Raw genomic sequence first — 16,520 nt, 5'->3', positions numbered from 1 at the left:
TATGTTATTAATTACAGATATGATCTTTAAATCTTGTTCTGTTTCATTTCCCTTCACATGGTTCTATTAGGTCCATCTCAGATTTCTTGCAGCTCTCAGAAATATTTAATGATATTCCTTCTCCATACCCCTGATTTCTGCATATCTACGGTTTATTTATGCATGTAGTGGCCTAATCAGTTTTGTTTCTTGTTTAATGTAGCTAGAAGACCTATAGTGGTGTAACTGCAGCACTGCAGGTTATGGCTTGTATGATCTTCCCTCGAGATTTGTTTCCATGCAGTCCTAATTAAACTGTTTGCCACACCTGAGATAGCTGCCTTCTAGCTCAGGTACTTCTACATCAACATGTCTTTGATCTGCAGCACAGAATTTTAAGTTAGCCCATGTTTCATTATCAAATAGGGTTGGAGAAGAGCAGTCATCTCTGGAAAGAAGGAATAAAAATGAATGGTTTACAGCTTCCATTTTTGCAGGGGGAAATGGAGTAAAGAAAGATTAAGTGGCATGTCTGAAGTCACAGATAAAGTAAGGAGCAGAGCTTAAAAAGGAGCTCAGAATTTTTGTAATTCAGTTACTTGACTCCCACAAAGAAATCAGTAGATAAATTACTCTCTGACTGACACATGAAGAAATAAAAGCCAGGGAAGAGAAGTGCATTACCTCGGCTGAAACAGTCTGATAACATGCTCTGTTTTCAATGACAATTTTAGATTTAGGTTGCAAGTGTCAAAGTTCCACCCTCAGTATAGAGAAGGGGTTCATAATGCATGAAATGAAGGCTTGAAAGTTTGAATTTTGACAATTAATAAATGTAATTAATTTTATCTGTAAGAACATTCTCTCACTTTTACTTGTTAAACAGATTCTTAATCCTTTCTTTGGACCTAAGTGTGAAGAAAAGAATCTATTAATTTAGAGAACCTGTGTTTACAGAATCTATTTTCCTTTAGCTTTTTGTAGGGCAAATGGCACAGCTTAATGTTCTTGAGGACTTAACTGTACCTATTGTATAATAACAAACAGACACTCATTGACTTATTTCAGAGAATGACTGCATTTTTGCAGTTTCCAATATTTTCAAAATTTCTTTCCTCTTGAATTCAGGTCCTAAAATTTCATGAGAGTAATTTTGTTTTAAAATTATGTCCTGAAAATATTGATATAAGTACTCCATCTGAGAGGCTGAGTCAGTAAAGAATTTCAAAGTAGTGATTAGACAGTAACAGCACTTTTTTGTTTGGTTGGTTTCTTTTTATTCTGTCATGGCTCCTGCATCTACTTTTTCTTAAATATCACCCTGCATGCATGAACCTAAAATACAAGAAAGTGCTGCAAAAATTATTATATAATGCAAATACATAAGAATTCTTATCCTTGTTTCTGATGAATCCTAACCTATAATTAGGTACATGATGAATTTTGGATTCTGTAACACTAGCAACATACATGGGTAATGTTTTGGAACACATACATATTCAGTGATAAATTATATCTTGAACAAGTTTTTTTTTTTTGAGAATATATTATTCTGATAAGATCTTGAAAAGACATTTTATAAGAGGAAGAAAAAAAGTCCAGCTTGTAAGACAGAAGACAAATTGTGCAGGAGTCCCTGATACACTAGTGCAGTCTTATGTAAGGCAGAGAACCTGGCTGGGAAGAACATTGGCTGTTTTCTCCTTGATTTTTTTTTGTAATCTTTTACTGTGTTCCTTTAGATGACCCTACCCCATATGTCTATGACTTTTTTCAACAGAAGAATAAATTGATAACCTTTATGCACATTAATATTTTACATTTCAAAACTATATTGTGCCTGTTCTTTATGAATTATATTTTGAAGTGTTATGTATATATACTTGTAATAGAAATGAGGGAAAGATATTTTATGTTAAACTCCTAGTGCTGAGACATATACATTTGCTTTATTAACTCAATAATTTACCACACAAAGTTGAGAAATTATTTTAGGTTGTCCATTGTATATCATTGCACTAAGGTTTATTGTATATTAACTACTATTCTATGTTTATATTGTACTTCAAATGCACAGTGCAAAGTAAAGCCCCAAATATACACCAAATACGATCAGAAAAAGCTCTCATTGAAGACAACAGAATAGCATTTTTCACTACCTTCTCTATTTTCCTTGACTGTCCAGACAAATATCAACAACTTCTATGTTCTGCTCATGAAGTGTACCTCAGTTTGCTGTGAATGGTTTTCTGCCTGATCAGGATTTTAACTGCTCAGAGAACATATGCTTGGATCCACTGGAATCAAAGGAATGTTTATTTCTGTATTGGAAATCCACCACCACACATTGGTAGCCAAACAAATTATTCAGCACTTTTTTGATTTTCTGAATAGAATTGTATGTCTCTTCCTGTTCTCTCTGTTGCTTTCTCATTGTATTTGTTCTAGCTCCTTTTGTGCTGCAGAGTGAATAGCATATGCCTCTTTTCTGAAAAATCATGAGTTCTTCCTCCACTCCTGATTTCTGTATCCTGCTCTTAAAAAGAAAATACACACAGCAATAAATGTTCACCACTGTTAAAAATAGCCTATTGATAACAGATAACTTGAAATGCCATGTGCTAAAACTGATTTCTTTTATTACCCCTTAAAAAGGAAATCTATGTTTACATTCCATCAGTTTTTAGCCAGTAAGGTGAAAGTGGAGTAAGACTTTGGATTTTTAAAGAACCATACCTGCAGTTATATCTGTTAGGATGAAGCAGTGAGGAAAGAGTTTGTATGTGCATGTGGGTGTGCACACTTGTACACATCTCAGTGAGTCAGTTCTCACTGCAAATACTCATGAGATCTAGACAGTTGCAGTTATATAACCTGCCTCATCTATGAATTTCAAATCAATTCACTGAGGTGGATATGAACGAACTATACTGACAAGTGGAGAACTAAATGATCAGAAAGTAAAGCAGTATGTCCATTGTCATGCTGTGAATTGATCCAAACATTGTGTACCCCTCAAAAAGTAATAATTTGAACATCAACTTCAAGCTTGATTAAGGTTTTGCAACTGACTTAGTGAAGTTAGGCTTTTGTCCAAGTCTTCCGTGCCAGCTGCTAGCTCAGGCAGCCTCCCACTGATGCAGATTGCAGAACTCCCTTTGATACTGTCGCAGTCCTCAATGTAGATGGAAGGCAAAATGCATTCCAGAATTTACAGACTCAAGGAAGAACAGACATCTGGTTTATGAATGGAATATTTAGCAACCTTTGCATCCAAGGCAGGCTCTTTCCTGAAAAAAATCTAGTGCTAAGATTCAACGGAAATTTATTTTTCCTCTGTTCCAATGAGCCCTTTCAAGATACTCTATTTCCCAGTTGGCTGTATTTAATGACAGATTCTTCAGTTTCCTGGACAATATTAGATCTTCCTATCCCTTCAAATCTTCGAGTATAATGAAGATCCAAAACAAGTACTTTATAAGGCTATTTAATCTTGATTTCAGTGAAAAATACTTTTTCCTCTGTATATGGGAAATCCAAGTAAGGTATAGGGTCAGACCAAAGATCATCTGATGGCCAAAATAAGGTGCTCAGGGAAAAGTATAGCAAGACAAATAAGCTGTTTTGTTTTCAAAATAATCTTCTATACATCTGCAGTTGGGAATTCTGATTCCCTGAGCCATATAATGTGCATTTAGTATATTTATGGATTTACATGTTCAAATTTGTCCGGTTTCCATTGCATGCAACTATTAATATCTCTTTTTCCCAATGAGGGTTTTCAAAGTGATTGTGTGTCCCGTTAGTCTTGGATTAGACAAAGGAAAAATAAACTTCTGAGCCTGTAAAGGAGCAGCAGATAGGGATTTTTTAATGACAATGTGTTGATTTGTACCCATACTAAAATTTACTGTTATATAAGAAGTCCATTATTCAGTTGTTATTGCAAATGGTTTAAACCCCAAAGATTGAAGGGAAGTGTGTTTATCTCTTATGTATTTTAGTAAATATGCTAACTTTAGTATGCCAAAATCTATAGATCGGTATTTAAAGGAATTAGAACCTCCAGTATGATATGTGTCATCTGTAGTTCTGAAAATTCTATTGTATATTTATATTTTATAATTGATTTTCAGACAAATGGAACAACTTCTATGATGACAAGAGGATTTAAATGAAAACATAATATGAATTAGATATTTAAATATTTCTGAATATTACTACAGTATAACCTATATTGCTTTTTTTGCCTCAACAGCAACACAGCATTTCATGTGAATGCCAACTCGAATGTCTTGAATAAGTAAAAAAAAATCATGGCATATACTAGAACAAGACATACATTAGAATTTTTAAAAAATTGCTTCAATTTATTAGTAACTTAATATTTCAGGACTTCTTGACTTGTTTTGAGCAAGGAACAACAATAACAACAAAACCCCCACTACCAAAAAAACCCAGGGGTTTTATGCTCCAACACAATTTTTGTGCACAGATAAAAGCAAAAGAAAAGACAGCATTTATTATGTAAGAAAGTGTATTTTAGTAATCAGTATTTTATAAGGTATTTTTTTGTTGTTTTTTTTCCTGTAAACTAGAGTAATAAATTCTGTTAATATTAAATGCAAATCTTTTATTGTAGATAACTTGCCATTCATGTTTAAAAGAGCTGTCCATCCTTATACAGCTTTTAGGAAAGGACAAAAACATCTCTCAGTAAATAAAGTTTATAAAGGTTGTTTTGATGGATTATTCAAATATGTACTTCTTTCTAACATCTAAAATAGGAAATTAAGTCATAGATGTAAACTTCTGTTTGGATAATAAGAAAGGTGAAATTTAAAGGCAGTGAAGGAAAAACAGTATTGATAATTAATTTGTATTGATTATTGGGTGCTTTCTTGCTATCGTACTAGTCCATACTAGCTTCCCCAACTTGCTGGTTTTAACATGTTTTTTAGCTATATCTAAGGAGCAAATTAGCCCTGAAGTGCCCTGCAGGGGCACTTGTTCTTTTACTAAGCAATCTGCATTATTTCATCAGAAAGCGAAGAAAAATTGAAGTGTATCATACCTAAAATTTTATGTAAACAAGACATAGGACTGTCTCCTACCAAAGTGTTTGTTTTCTCCCTCTACGATTTTATGGCAGATTTATTTTCTTGATCCATGGATTTTTCTGTCTTTTTCTGAAATGGTAATAGTACTATAAAGACCAGTATTGTCCATAGAAAGAATTCTGGGAAAAGGCTTTTTAAATTAAATCTCATTAATTCAAAAAGTGTGTGGTATTTGTGTCCTGCTGTCCTACTGTCTTTAAATTATTTCAGCTGCACAGTCAGTGGTTTTCTGATGTAGTTTCTCTGTTCAAATTAATTCATATACTCTTTGAAGAGGAGAATAGGTCCCTTTTTGGGGCAGTGTAATGATATTCGCATCATCATGAGATATTTAAGTAACACTATCAGTGGAATATGACATTGCAAACTTTTACTACAAAGAGAAGGCCAAGAGAGCTGATGTAATTTTATCTTCTACTGTTGTTAGTCAATAACAGAAACTTCTATTCTCTGAGTGGAGAATAGAAACCTCTTAGTTTCTTTAACAAAATCTTTGAGAGATAAACTTATATATGCATGGTATGGGTTAGGGTTAGGGTTACTTTTTAATATCTCACAATGTCTAATTCTATCAACAGTGGCCATCATTCCCTGCTACTGAATTAGAAAATTTATTCCAACATTCTTTTCATATTATGCTATGTATTGCAATAATATTATGTGAATTATTGTAATAAGTCAGTAGATTTGACAGCTCTGGAATTATGCTTGTTCTAGGTATCTTATACACAGCCATTATTCAAGTGTGTGAGAGAGTAGTAAGATAGTTAACTTTGTTTTATAGGTTTCTGGTGGTTTCCAGGGCTAAGGGGGCTAAATAGACAAAAGTGGAATAATTTGTAACTTATGGTTATATGGTAACTTGCATATGCTGATTTTTAAAATACAAGAAATCTAACTATTTCATTTGTGTTTGGGGATGTCTGATTCAATGCCCCAAATCATATACTGTATTTAATGAAATTTCATTATTTAGTTAAATTAGTTTCAGTAAAAAAAGGGTGGTCAAAGGCTAATTATCTGTACAAAAAGTTTTCATGTTTATTGAAACCTTGTAATAGCATGATAAAAAACATTTTATAAAGACACCTAAAGCATGTAAGAAAAAATTTGAACAGTCCTGGAGAACTAAAAAAAATGGTGACTGATCCATTTGACAATAAGCAAGGAACCTGCACAGTATGACTCAAGAGTCATGGAATCTGCCTGGATGACTCACATCCTTCCTGAAGCCTTCTCTCCAATGTGGTGTTGTACAGAAGTACAGCGAAGAGGCATAGAAACAACACGGACTTTGGTTCTACTCTTAGCATGCTCCAGATAGCCCTCTCATATTCTAGCAATTAACATTGGCCTGAGAAAAGCTGTAAGAAAAATGAGGTTTAATAATTTTGACATTATACTATCTTTTCTTTTTCTTGGAAGAAATTCTAAAAAAATATATTCTGCCTATAGTTTTTTACTTGGATGATAACAAGGATGAAGGCTAAAGGGTGACAGGAAAAAAATCAAAGTTACACTGAAATGTCTTTATGTTTTCTATTCAGCATGAGAGAGTCAACAGCAATATGTAAGGAGTATGAATAGAATTGGTTTTTCCCAGCCATATTTTCCTCCTGTACTGGAAATGGTCATATCCGCAGAATTAAACTTTGGGAAATAACAGTGGCATAAGAAGCTGGCTCACAGAGAACGATGAAGCAAAATAGTTGTGAGTCAAAGAGGAATACATCCTAGATTTTATAAATGACAATACAGAGGACAGGCTCTATACTGCCACAGCACACCGTTCCTAATAAAGGATGTTGCTTAGAGGCATAGCTTACTTGCCAGGAGCATAGATATGGAAACTTGAGACACAGTCAGATCTAATCTCACAAATAGTAATGGGAAAATGCAGAAAAACCCAAGATGCCCCCAAAGGCTTAGATAAGTGAATATTTTTCTCTTGCTTTTCTCTTCAAAAGGAAACAATTGCCTTTAGCTTTTAGCAGGTAGAGTCCCACGTGCTGTTGTTCATGGTATGAATTTTAAATGGAAAAAAAAAATTTCCAAAACATAAAGAAAGACCTTATCCTGAAGTTTCTTGATAAATTTTATCAAGAATATTATGTTAATTGAGGAACTTAAGGAATTTATAAAACTAAAATATTCTCTCTACTGCCCCTCCTGTCTAGTACTGTTGTATTTTCTGTCACATGGAACAGACATTTAGAAGGTTCTTTTTCAGAAGGGCCTAAGCAAACAAACTGTACTGACAAGACAAATTTGTTTATTACTGCGAAGATAAATAGTAAAAGAATTGAATCAAGTTCAGTTCAGTAGTGATAGAAAGTCATTACTCTCAGGTGACAGTTAACTGGCTTGTATAAAATGAGTTAGCACTTTGAGAATATTGCCTACTGGAGAGATGCTCTTGCTCCCACAAGCATTAACTAGCATCCTGTTGAGACTGTCAGCTCAGGAAAGAGGACAGCAAAGAACAACTAAAGTAAAAGGATCTGATACAAAGTCCATTAGTCTTTGGATAGCAATGGCTGCCAAGTGCTACTTTTTGGGCTGGCTCTGTCTGCTCACAGCCTGGTACTTCCTGTCAGCGCTACGTTTACGTGAACAGAGGAAATCCACATAGGGTTGAACTTCAGCAGTGGATTAAAATAGTTTCACATATAATTACAGTGAAGTACACTAGACATGGCCTAAGCTTTAAAACAGAATTGATTCCTATATTTCTTTGTACTTATATTAATCTAATTTTAAATGTTCTTACGTACACTAGTTCAGATCACCTCACTGTAAAGAGGTGTTTTAGTAATACTGCAATGTGAAATGCTTACTGTTACCTCCTAGAAAGCAATAGTACTTTACAATATTGGAACGCAGGAGTGCTTGTGCTCTATTAGCTGAAAATAACATTAGTTGTTCTTTGTGAAGGGTGGAAAACAGAATTAAACAAAAAAAATTTCTACTGTCTAGATTTTCAACCAATTCTAATCTCCTGCCAACAAAAAGTTTTTTTCAAAATTTTACCATACAGATTTGCTATTTTCTCTCACAAATATTTATTGAAACTCTCTCGTTAAGTGAATTTCCCAGCTGGAGAGCAAAGAGTCTCTGTTATGCCTCATAAGTTGGTGTCAAAATCTTAAAATGTCTTGAGCACTGAGAAGACATTGTGGGACTTTCTCGCATCATCTTTTTTACTAGTAATTGCGAAGGGATTATCAATTTACAACAATTAAACAACAAACTCATTTAGACAGTCTAGATCTGAGTTATTCTTGCCTTTCCATATCTCACACAGGACTAAAATTTCTTTTGCATGATGCTACAGTAGCTGCTTCTTTTTCCAGAGGAACTACACTCCACAAAAGGGATAAAATATTTGAGCATACAGTATTTCTGAGATACTATTATAACAAAATAGATTAAAAATTCATTCACATTACTATAACTGTGTAAAGAAAGGATTTACAACCATTATAAACAGCTAAATACAGTTCAGTCCTTAAGGCCCTATATTTTGCAAATGCTCTTCACTTAACTGGCACTTTATACTGCGACATCATGAAAACAGTGCAAGTTATATATGTTCAACCAGACATCCCATTATTTATGAGTTTCAAATTACAAGATTGTAACTAATGCTATCAGTAGGGGTATAGAATTGCAGCAAATATATAAACCTGTTACATTTTATGCTTATGGATTCCAGACACTTTGGATCAAACGCTACTAGAATTGATTGAAGGACCCCATAAGAAAAACAGACATTAGATTGACCTCAAAGCAAAATACAAACATATACAAATTTCTGATAGTTTTTATTTAACTTCACATATTTTCATATCTCTTTTCCGTATTTCTGTGCTTCATTCACAGCCTCTGAAGGTTGGATTTTTGCGTATAACTTTCTCCTAACTTTCATAAACATGACTTTAGAAAAATAATAAAGTTGGGCAAGCTGATACTTCTATGTGTGCAAAAAGACACTCCCCTGGGAAGCAGAGAAGAAAAATATGTAGGAAGTTGAAATGATTAATAAAGATAATTATATTTTTTTACTATAAAATAATGTAATATTTCTATAGAGACTCCTTATATTTTTATTTGTCTTTTTTATGTATACAATCAGTTACAAAATAATGTGACATTTTCTCTTTAATCATTATATTAAATGCTGCTGACCTTAGTGAGAGTTGTGATGTTTTGTGAAATATCTGACAAAATATACAAATAAATGTGCCTTTCCAACCTCTGATCCCTAAGCAAATTGTAAAATTATTTTTAAGGAAAGCACATAAAGAACTATTTATTTAGATTTTCCTCAATTTTCTAGTTGGTAAGAGTTTTCACAAAAGTTTTAGTGTATTTCTTACTCTCTGACATCTAAACTTGAATAGCCTTTGAAATCTTTGCATTTGCTACTATCGCTAACTAGAGAGAACTATATTTATCAGTTTAGCAGATCTGTCTTGCAAAGACCCTTCCTTGGGTGAATGAGAAAATAAAACCAGAAATGTTTCTGAAATAGGTCCAAATAATATGTTTTAAAAAATAAAAAGTTTTCAAAAATAGAAAAACAGTTTACAAGTAATAAAATGGCAGCTACGTTCAAATATCCATGATTAATCAGCAGCTCGGGTAGCCAAATAGAAATCTTTGCAGGAGAAGCTCTTGTATCGTGCTGCATCAGCAAGAAATAAGCCGTTTCCTCTTTGGAGTCCAACTTAAGAATTCATTTCACAGCATGATTTGGAATAGATATTGGGAGATTCTATATTCTGCTTCCAGCTCTGCCACAACCACTGTGAAAAAATGAAAACAAACTTCTTTATGAAACGTGCAAAATACATTTCATAAAATGAATAGGAAGTTCTTTGTAAAGATCAGTGAGCTAAAGGGAAAGCTGCTGATAATTGCCAAATTCAAATTACTTCCAAGTTTTAGTTTGATTAAGCTCAACCTTTACTCCAACTATTCTCATCTTCTGAAAAATCTCTCTATATTCATGGTGATTTGCAAGCACATAATTTTTCAACAAAAGGAGAAAAATATTATAAGCGAAGAAAAGGGTGCTATACAGGTTTAATATGGACCAATACATTCATTTTCCTAAATAAGTATTTTTCCTCAGAGTTGAGAGAACTGTATTTAATAAGCTAAGCTTTACGTGAATATCCTGTTGATTTCAAAAATCAATTGGCAATGTTTAATTTCAACGGAACTGCTCTGACCCTTTCAAGCCTTGCTGGTCTTTCCACCCCCCACTAAGTAGTTATTTGTTGTTAACAAGTACATCGAATATCTGGAGCAGGAGGGAAGAGGTTTACAAAGCTTGCACTACTCCAGAAATATTTGTGAAAGGCTTTTCCTTTCTTGACTGAAATTTCATGCAATGGAGTTGTTCCCAGAATTGGGAGAAGTGTTTGAATTTAGGTGCTTGGGTGAAAACAACTTGTTGAGCCATAACTTACCTTTGGTGTAATGTGTAGTAACGTACATAGCTAGTAATTTAGTGAAGGTTGTTTTGCTGAATGTTTTAATATGGTTAAGGCTTAACTACCCTTTTCTTACACATGAATAAATAGTTAAAATTGTAATTGAGACAATCCTAAACCATCCCTCCAGATGTTTCAAAAATATTTTTTTAAGCTTTTTAGCAAAGTGGTGGACTATTTATTGGTAATGTTGGAGTTCAAAGCAAAAAGTGGTGCCTTTAGTGATGATGTGTATTAGTGAAGATGTCTCTTTGTGCTTCAGAAAAGCAGGTTTCGGTTTGGGTTTTTAATAAGTTCAAAGATATTATTTCTTCTACATACATTCCAGAAACATATTTGCCAACATAGCTGTATCACTTAAATTTTTATATTTGCCATAAGAAATCAAAAAACTTGAAGCAGATGATCATGTGACAACAGCACAACCACTAATGTGAGAATGATTTCAAAAAAAGTAACATTCCAGCATTAATTATAACAAATAAGATTCTTGGGCTGGAGAGAATGAAAAGGGCATTTTATATTTATGCTAGAATTGTACTTAACTTCTTTCTACATTTTAAAGTGTTATAAATCTAGCATTTTAAATTATTTTTTACATTCATTCAAAGGTTAAGTTCAGCTTTTTAAGAGTAATGATAATTCAAATTAGAAAAAAAAAAAGCCTTAAATGCTTCCTTAGTACAGTTTTTAAAAAGAAAATGGATTTTAATTATTTCAAGCACATAAATACTTTCATGTAGACCACGAAGTTTTTCTATTCCATCTTTCTCCTGAATTAGAATGGTCTGTTTTCCTTGAGTGATAGATAGTGCTCTATTTCCAGAAGATCACTGAGAGCTTCACTCCCAGTGTATCCTTACCCTAAACCTATCATTGTATAATTATTTATGGAAGTGTTTATCACAGCCCTGGTGACAAAATTACAACTGCTTTCATGAAGATGAAATCTCACTTACTTTTCTATATTTTTATGTATATAAAATCTCCTTTACAAGATTTTGTTATGCTCAGGGTGGTAGTTTTTAATCCTTCTGTATAGATAGTCCAAAAAAGCCATAAAAAACAAAAAACCCAGGAAAAAATTACAAAAAATTCCCTTATAAAAACCTAGAACTATTAGAACATATTGTCATTCTAGGATTTTTTGTTTGTTTGTTTGTTTGTTTTTTCTTTTAAGGGAATGAGGTTTCATGGGGTAGTGGGTCCTTTAAGAGGAAGTACGGGGGTTTTGGGGTTTTTTTTCAGAAAAAAATAGTTTCAGAAAGTTTGTTTTAGTCAAAGATGATTGAAATAATTATTTTCTCCAGAACTTAATTCTATGTATGAAAAAATTATTCCTCCTTCATATTTCAGGCAATAATAGCATAGAGCACATTTTTTTCAATACCTTGCTTGAATATGCAAACTTTTGAGGACTTAAGACTTTCCAATCCTTTTTTTTTTCTTCCTGCAACAGGATTTCAATAATTATGTGGATTACTCTTTCGAGAAATAGCATAATCATTGGTGTTAACTTTACATTGTATAATTACTTGTAATTTTTTTTAAATGATATATGAATGAAAGAGTTAAGGGTAAATTCCTTTATTTTTTATGTACCTTTCTTTGCAAAACCACTGTTTTGGTTTTTTTTTTTTCTCAATTTCCAGTTACATCTGGTAGCTTTGTAGCTTTCTTCCCTTGTTCTAAAAAGATTTTTGTAGTCAATAGTTGATTATGCTAATAGTGAAGGAAATGATTTGGCTTTGAGTATACTAAATAGCAAAATACTTTGGTTTCTCGTGAGTGTTGCCCTCACCTCATGATGATAATATATCATGTAGCTTATTAGCCTTGCAGGGGTACAGAAATAAAACAGCAGGATATGCTGCAGGAGAAATATATCACTGCATGGTGGTTTCCTGACTCATAGTAAAATGTCATGCAAACCACTAATATCAAATCAAGGCATTTATAAAAAAATAATTTTAAAGTTTTTTTATCTATTGGTTTGGAGAACTGAAAATTAAAACCTCAGAACAAAAACTAACGTAGACAGAATATCTTTTCCTTTTTAACTGTCCTAACCAAACCTACCACAAAAAGATACTGCTATACATGAGACCTAGTAGATCACCTGATTCTTTTCTCTGTTGAATCACACCCTAATGTCTATTTTTAGGAGAAAGGGAGGATGAGAGGTGAACCTATTTCTTCCTGCAGCCTCCTGGGGATGGGAGGTGGAAAAGTAGATGCTGATCTCTTCTCGCTGGGATCCAGTGACAAGGATGCATGAAAATGTTTCGAAGCTGTGCCAGGGAGGTTTAGGCTGGGAATTAGGAGGCATTTCCTTCCTCTGTGTGTAATCAAACACTGGATCAGGCTTCCTAGAGAGGTGATTGATGCCCAGGCCTGTAAGTGCTAAGGAAATCTTTGGAGAATGTCCTTAGCAACATATTTTAACTTTTTATTAAACTAGAGGATTATTGTAGGTCTATCCCTTCCTACTACAACTATTCTATCCTAATTACAAAAAATTTAATGTAACACAATGGAGTATTGAGTATAAGGAGTAAAAAAAAAAAAAGGGAATAAAGAGGAAAGAAAACTAGATCTAAACTCCAAATTGCTTTTCTGGGATTTTATTTTATTTTAATAATATGTTTTCCAGATCTCTTTGTTAAGGATATCTGGTTCAGAATACATTTCTAAAGCTCAGATTTTTTTAAAATTTCTCATCAAACAAGGAAACTTACTGTAATGTGACTAGTGTTGATTTCAATATAATACATAAAATCATGTCAGAATAAGAACATTCTCAAAACAGAGGAAATATTTATTTCATGCTGCATGGATTTACCAGAGGAAAATACAACAATAAAAAGTTTTTTAGATCCAAATAACCTTTTAAAAAATATTATATTTAAGATTTATTTTTTCACAAAATAGAGGCTGTAGGGACTGGAAGAAGTCTCCCAGTCAGCAGTTCCGTTCTCTCATAAACTTTACTGTGTATTTCGCATTGTGAATTTTTTGTATGAATTAATACAAAAAATAGAAAATTATTTTTACAGATTTTGCAAGTTCTTATTTAAAGCCATTATCACAAAAGGAAAGCCAATTTCTACAGCTCTCTTGTAAGATAGACAGGAACTACAAGTTTGAAGATGAAAAATATCAGTCAGTTCATTCCTTTCTTTTCCTTAAATCTTTAGATTTTTTCCATTCCATGGCTATGCGATAATTCAAATTTCTAAGTAAAAAATATTTTGTTGCTCAAGCCTTCCTGGATCAGCAATCATCAAACCAATGTTCTTCCCCTGTACCTATGACCTGTGAGATCAAGCCATCCTTTTTTCTCCCCTTATGTTTTCCTTTTGACAGCTAATATGGAAATTCAGTCTTGGAAAATGGTTCAGAAGGTTTTAGATGAAGAATTACATGTGCAGTTTTTTAGCTGACTTGTTGACACAGATGAGTCCATCTGTAACGTGTAAATATAGGTGCACATATTCAGATATATATTTAGAGAGATAGAATGTACATACTAGAAAAAGTGTTTCTATTGAGCAAATCAACAAATTAGAAAGATATTTTTTTAAAATCTGGACTGTGAGACAATAGCAATCACCAACTTGTAGCTCAGATTACTATGTGTGTAAGTGGATAATCCTACTTTGTTCTAGAAACAGTTGAAGGAAAACTGTAGTGTTGTAGAGAGATTATTAGCAGAACTAAGCAGGTTTATTAGCTCAGAAAAAGCACATAACTTTACTGAAAGATAATAATTTCACGTGGATTCTGCCCACAAAAGAGTTTGAGTTGGGTTTTTCCAGCTGTAACATTCACCTGACCACAGAATCAACAGTAACAGGTGGGGCTCAGCCAAAACTTATACTGTGAAGAAACCAGATTCAATATTACAGTATAAGGAGAGCCAGCATTCCTTTATGTTCTTTTCCCTTGGTTTCAGTACCAGCTTTTGTAAATCATTCCCTCACTACCTATACCCAGATCACTGGGCTTGCAGGAGAATATTCTTCTTACTTGTTTATACCAAATGTTGAGTGTAATCAGCCTCAGCTGTCCCAGTGAGTCATAAGTAATTAACCTGAAACTCCCTGGAGGGTTCTAGCATCTACTAGTAGGATAATAATTTTGCTGGCTTGGACTTATATGTTTCCTCCTTTCCTTCCTGAAAAAGGTGTGAAGTAACAGTGGAATTTCACATTTTAGTCAGGCAACATTCAAAGATGCCTAAAAAATCATGTAAGTTTGGTATCAAAATAATGGTCATATTTAAGACGTATGAGCAGGAAAAGTAACACAGCCAGGTCTTTCTGGAAATAGTATTACTAATAACTTTACTTGTAATAAACTTGGTATTGGAAATACTCAGATAAAAAGACATTGAAATGAAGTAGCACAAACTAGGTCAGTAACATGGGAGCTAAAATTTATAGGAGACTCAGGAACAAGATCTACTTGTGTATTTTTCTCTTCAGGCAACCATCAAGAGTAGACTTCCAAACTCAGAGCTTTGTGTTTTGTGAAGGGAAACCTAAACAAATAAATTAACTGGGGAAAAAAAAAAAACAAGCAAAGAAAAAAACAAGAGAACAAAACCAAAACAACAACAAGAATCCAACCAAAGAAACCCCAAAACACCATATATGTGTTAAGTGATCGCTCCAGAACTAGTCAACATAGAACTCTGGGCACATCTACAATGCCTCAATTTTTTAAGGTTACACTAGTAAAGTAAGGTGGATGACAAAGACATTGAATTTTGTCTTCATAGTAAGTACATTTTTGGTGGGTTTTGGTGTTGTTTGGGATTTCTTCATAAAAATAGATTATTTAAAAATAATAGCAGAGAATGGTATCCAAGACCATATTTCATATCACTATAATAACATATATTTTTACTGAATGATTATTAGAGTGCTTACACAGGAAATAGAGAAACTCTCTTCAGAGTTTCCTCAAGTTTGTTTTCTTCTTTTATGGGAGGCAGTAGGATTGGATGAAGTATCTTTCTTCACCTGAATGTGTGACACAATGAAGAAAGGAATACAAAATTCATTAAATTGGAGGAAATAACATGCAAAAGAAATGTAATTCTGGGAGGTAGGTTTCTTGCACAGATGGTGGGAGACTTGATTTCTGAACTGCACATTCAGAAACTCACAATTTTAATACGCAAGTTTTGATGAGACTGTTGAAAAAAATTCCACATAAAAAATATGATTTTTTTTTTTTTAAGTTCCTCAAACAAGAACCTTCAATAAGTCATTATGTTGTGTTTATATAAAATAAATGTCAGGGAAACTTGGAATTTTATATTTCTTAAAATATAGTTCAGATGTGCTTCTAAAGCCATAAAAATGGGTGCTAAAAACCCATTCTGTAAACCAAGACTGACAGAATACTGACACTTTTAAAGGCATAGGGGTTTTCTTGTAAAAGAAACAAATGTGTACAATGACAGAAGAAAGAATAATGGTATTAAATTGAAAGACTAAGTTTAGATTAAATATTAGAAAAAAACCCCTATTTTCTGCAAGGATGGTGAGGCACTAGAACAGGTTGTCCAAAGAACCTGTGGGTGTCCCATCCGTGGAAGTGTTCAAAGCCAGATTGGATGAACCTCTGAGCAGCTGGGTCCAGGGAAAGTGCCCCTGCCCACGGCAGAGGTGTTGGAGCTAGATGCTTTTCAAGGCTCCTTCCAACCTAAGCCATTCTAAGATTCTATGAAATACTTACAGTTTTTTAATTTTGTGGCATACTGAAGGACTGCTCATAAAAGACAGTTATTTCTGAGATTATGCTCCAGTGAAATGGATAAAGTACAGAAGTATTTCAGACAGTATTGAAAACCCTGTGTTGAAAATTGTTGATTACATCTGAAATGGAAAGGAATTCGATTTTCCTGGAT

The 16,520-nt window shown here is 33.4% G+C and overlaps 1 protein-coding gene across 5 annotated transcripts in view; it reads left to right on the top strand.

Moving 5' to 3' along the window:
- PCDH7 (protocadherin 7) overlaps positions 1–16,520 on the top strand; it is a 265,534-nt gene that overhangs the window by 125,943 nt on the left and 123,071 nt on the right. Inside the window, exon 4 of one of the 5 annotated variants that reach the window (XM_058838423.1) lies at positions 8,982–9,090. The exons of the other annotated variants lie outside the window; for them this stretch is intronic. Coding sequence (XP_058694406.1) covers positions 8,982–9,049 — 68 coding nt within the window. The 3' untranslated portion in view covers positions 9,050–9,090. Of the gene's footprint in view, positions 1–8,981; positions 9,091–16,520 lie in introns of those variants that run through there. 5 annotated transcript variants of the gene reach the window in all.

This window comes from Poecile atricapillus, chromosome 4 (genome assembly GCF_030490865.1).
Source record: "Poecile atricapillus isolate bPoeAtr1 chromosome 4, bPoeAtr1.hap1, whole genome shotgun sequence".
Lineage (NCBI taxonomy): Eukaryota > Metazoa > Chordata > Aves > Passeriformes > Paridae > Poecile > Poecile atricapillus.
This window is presented reverse-complemented; position numbering and strand designations above follow the sequence as displayed.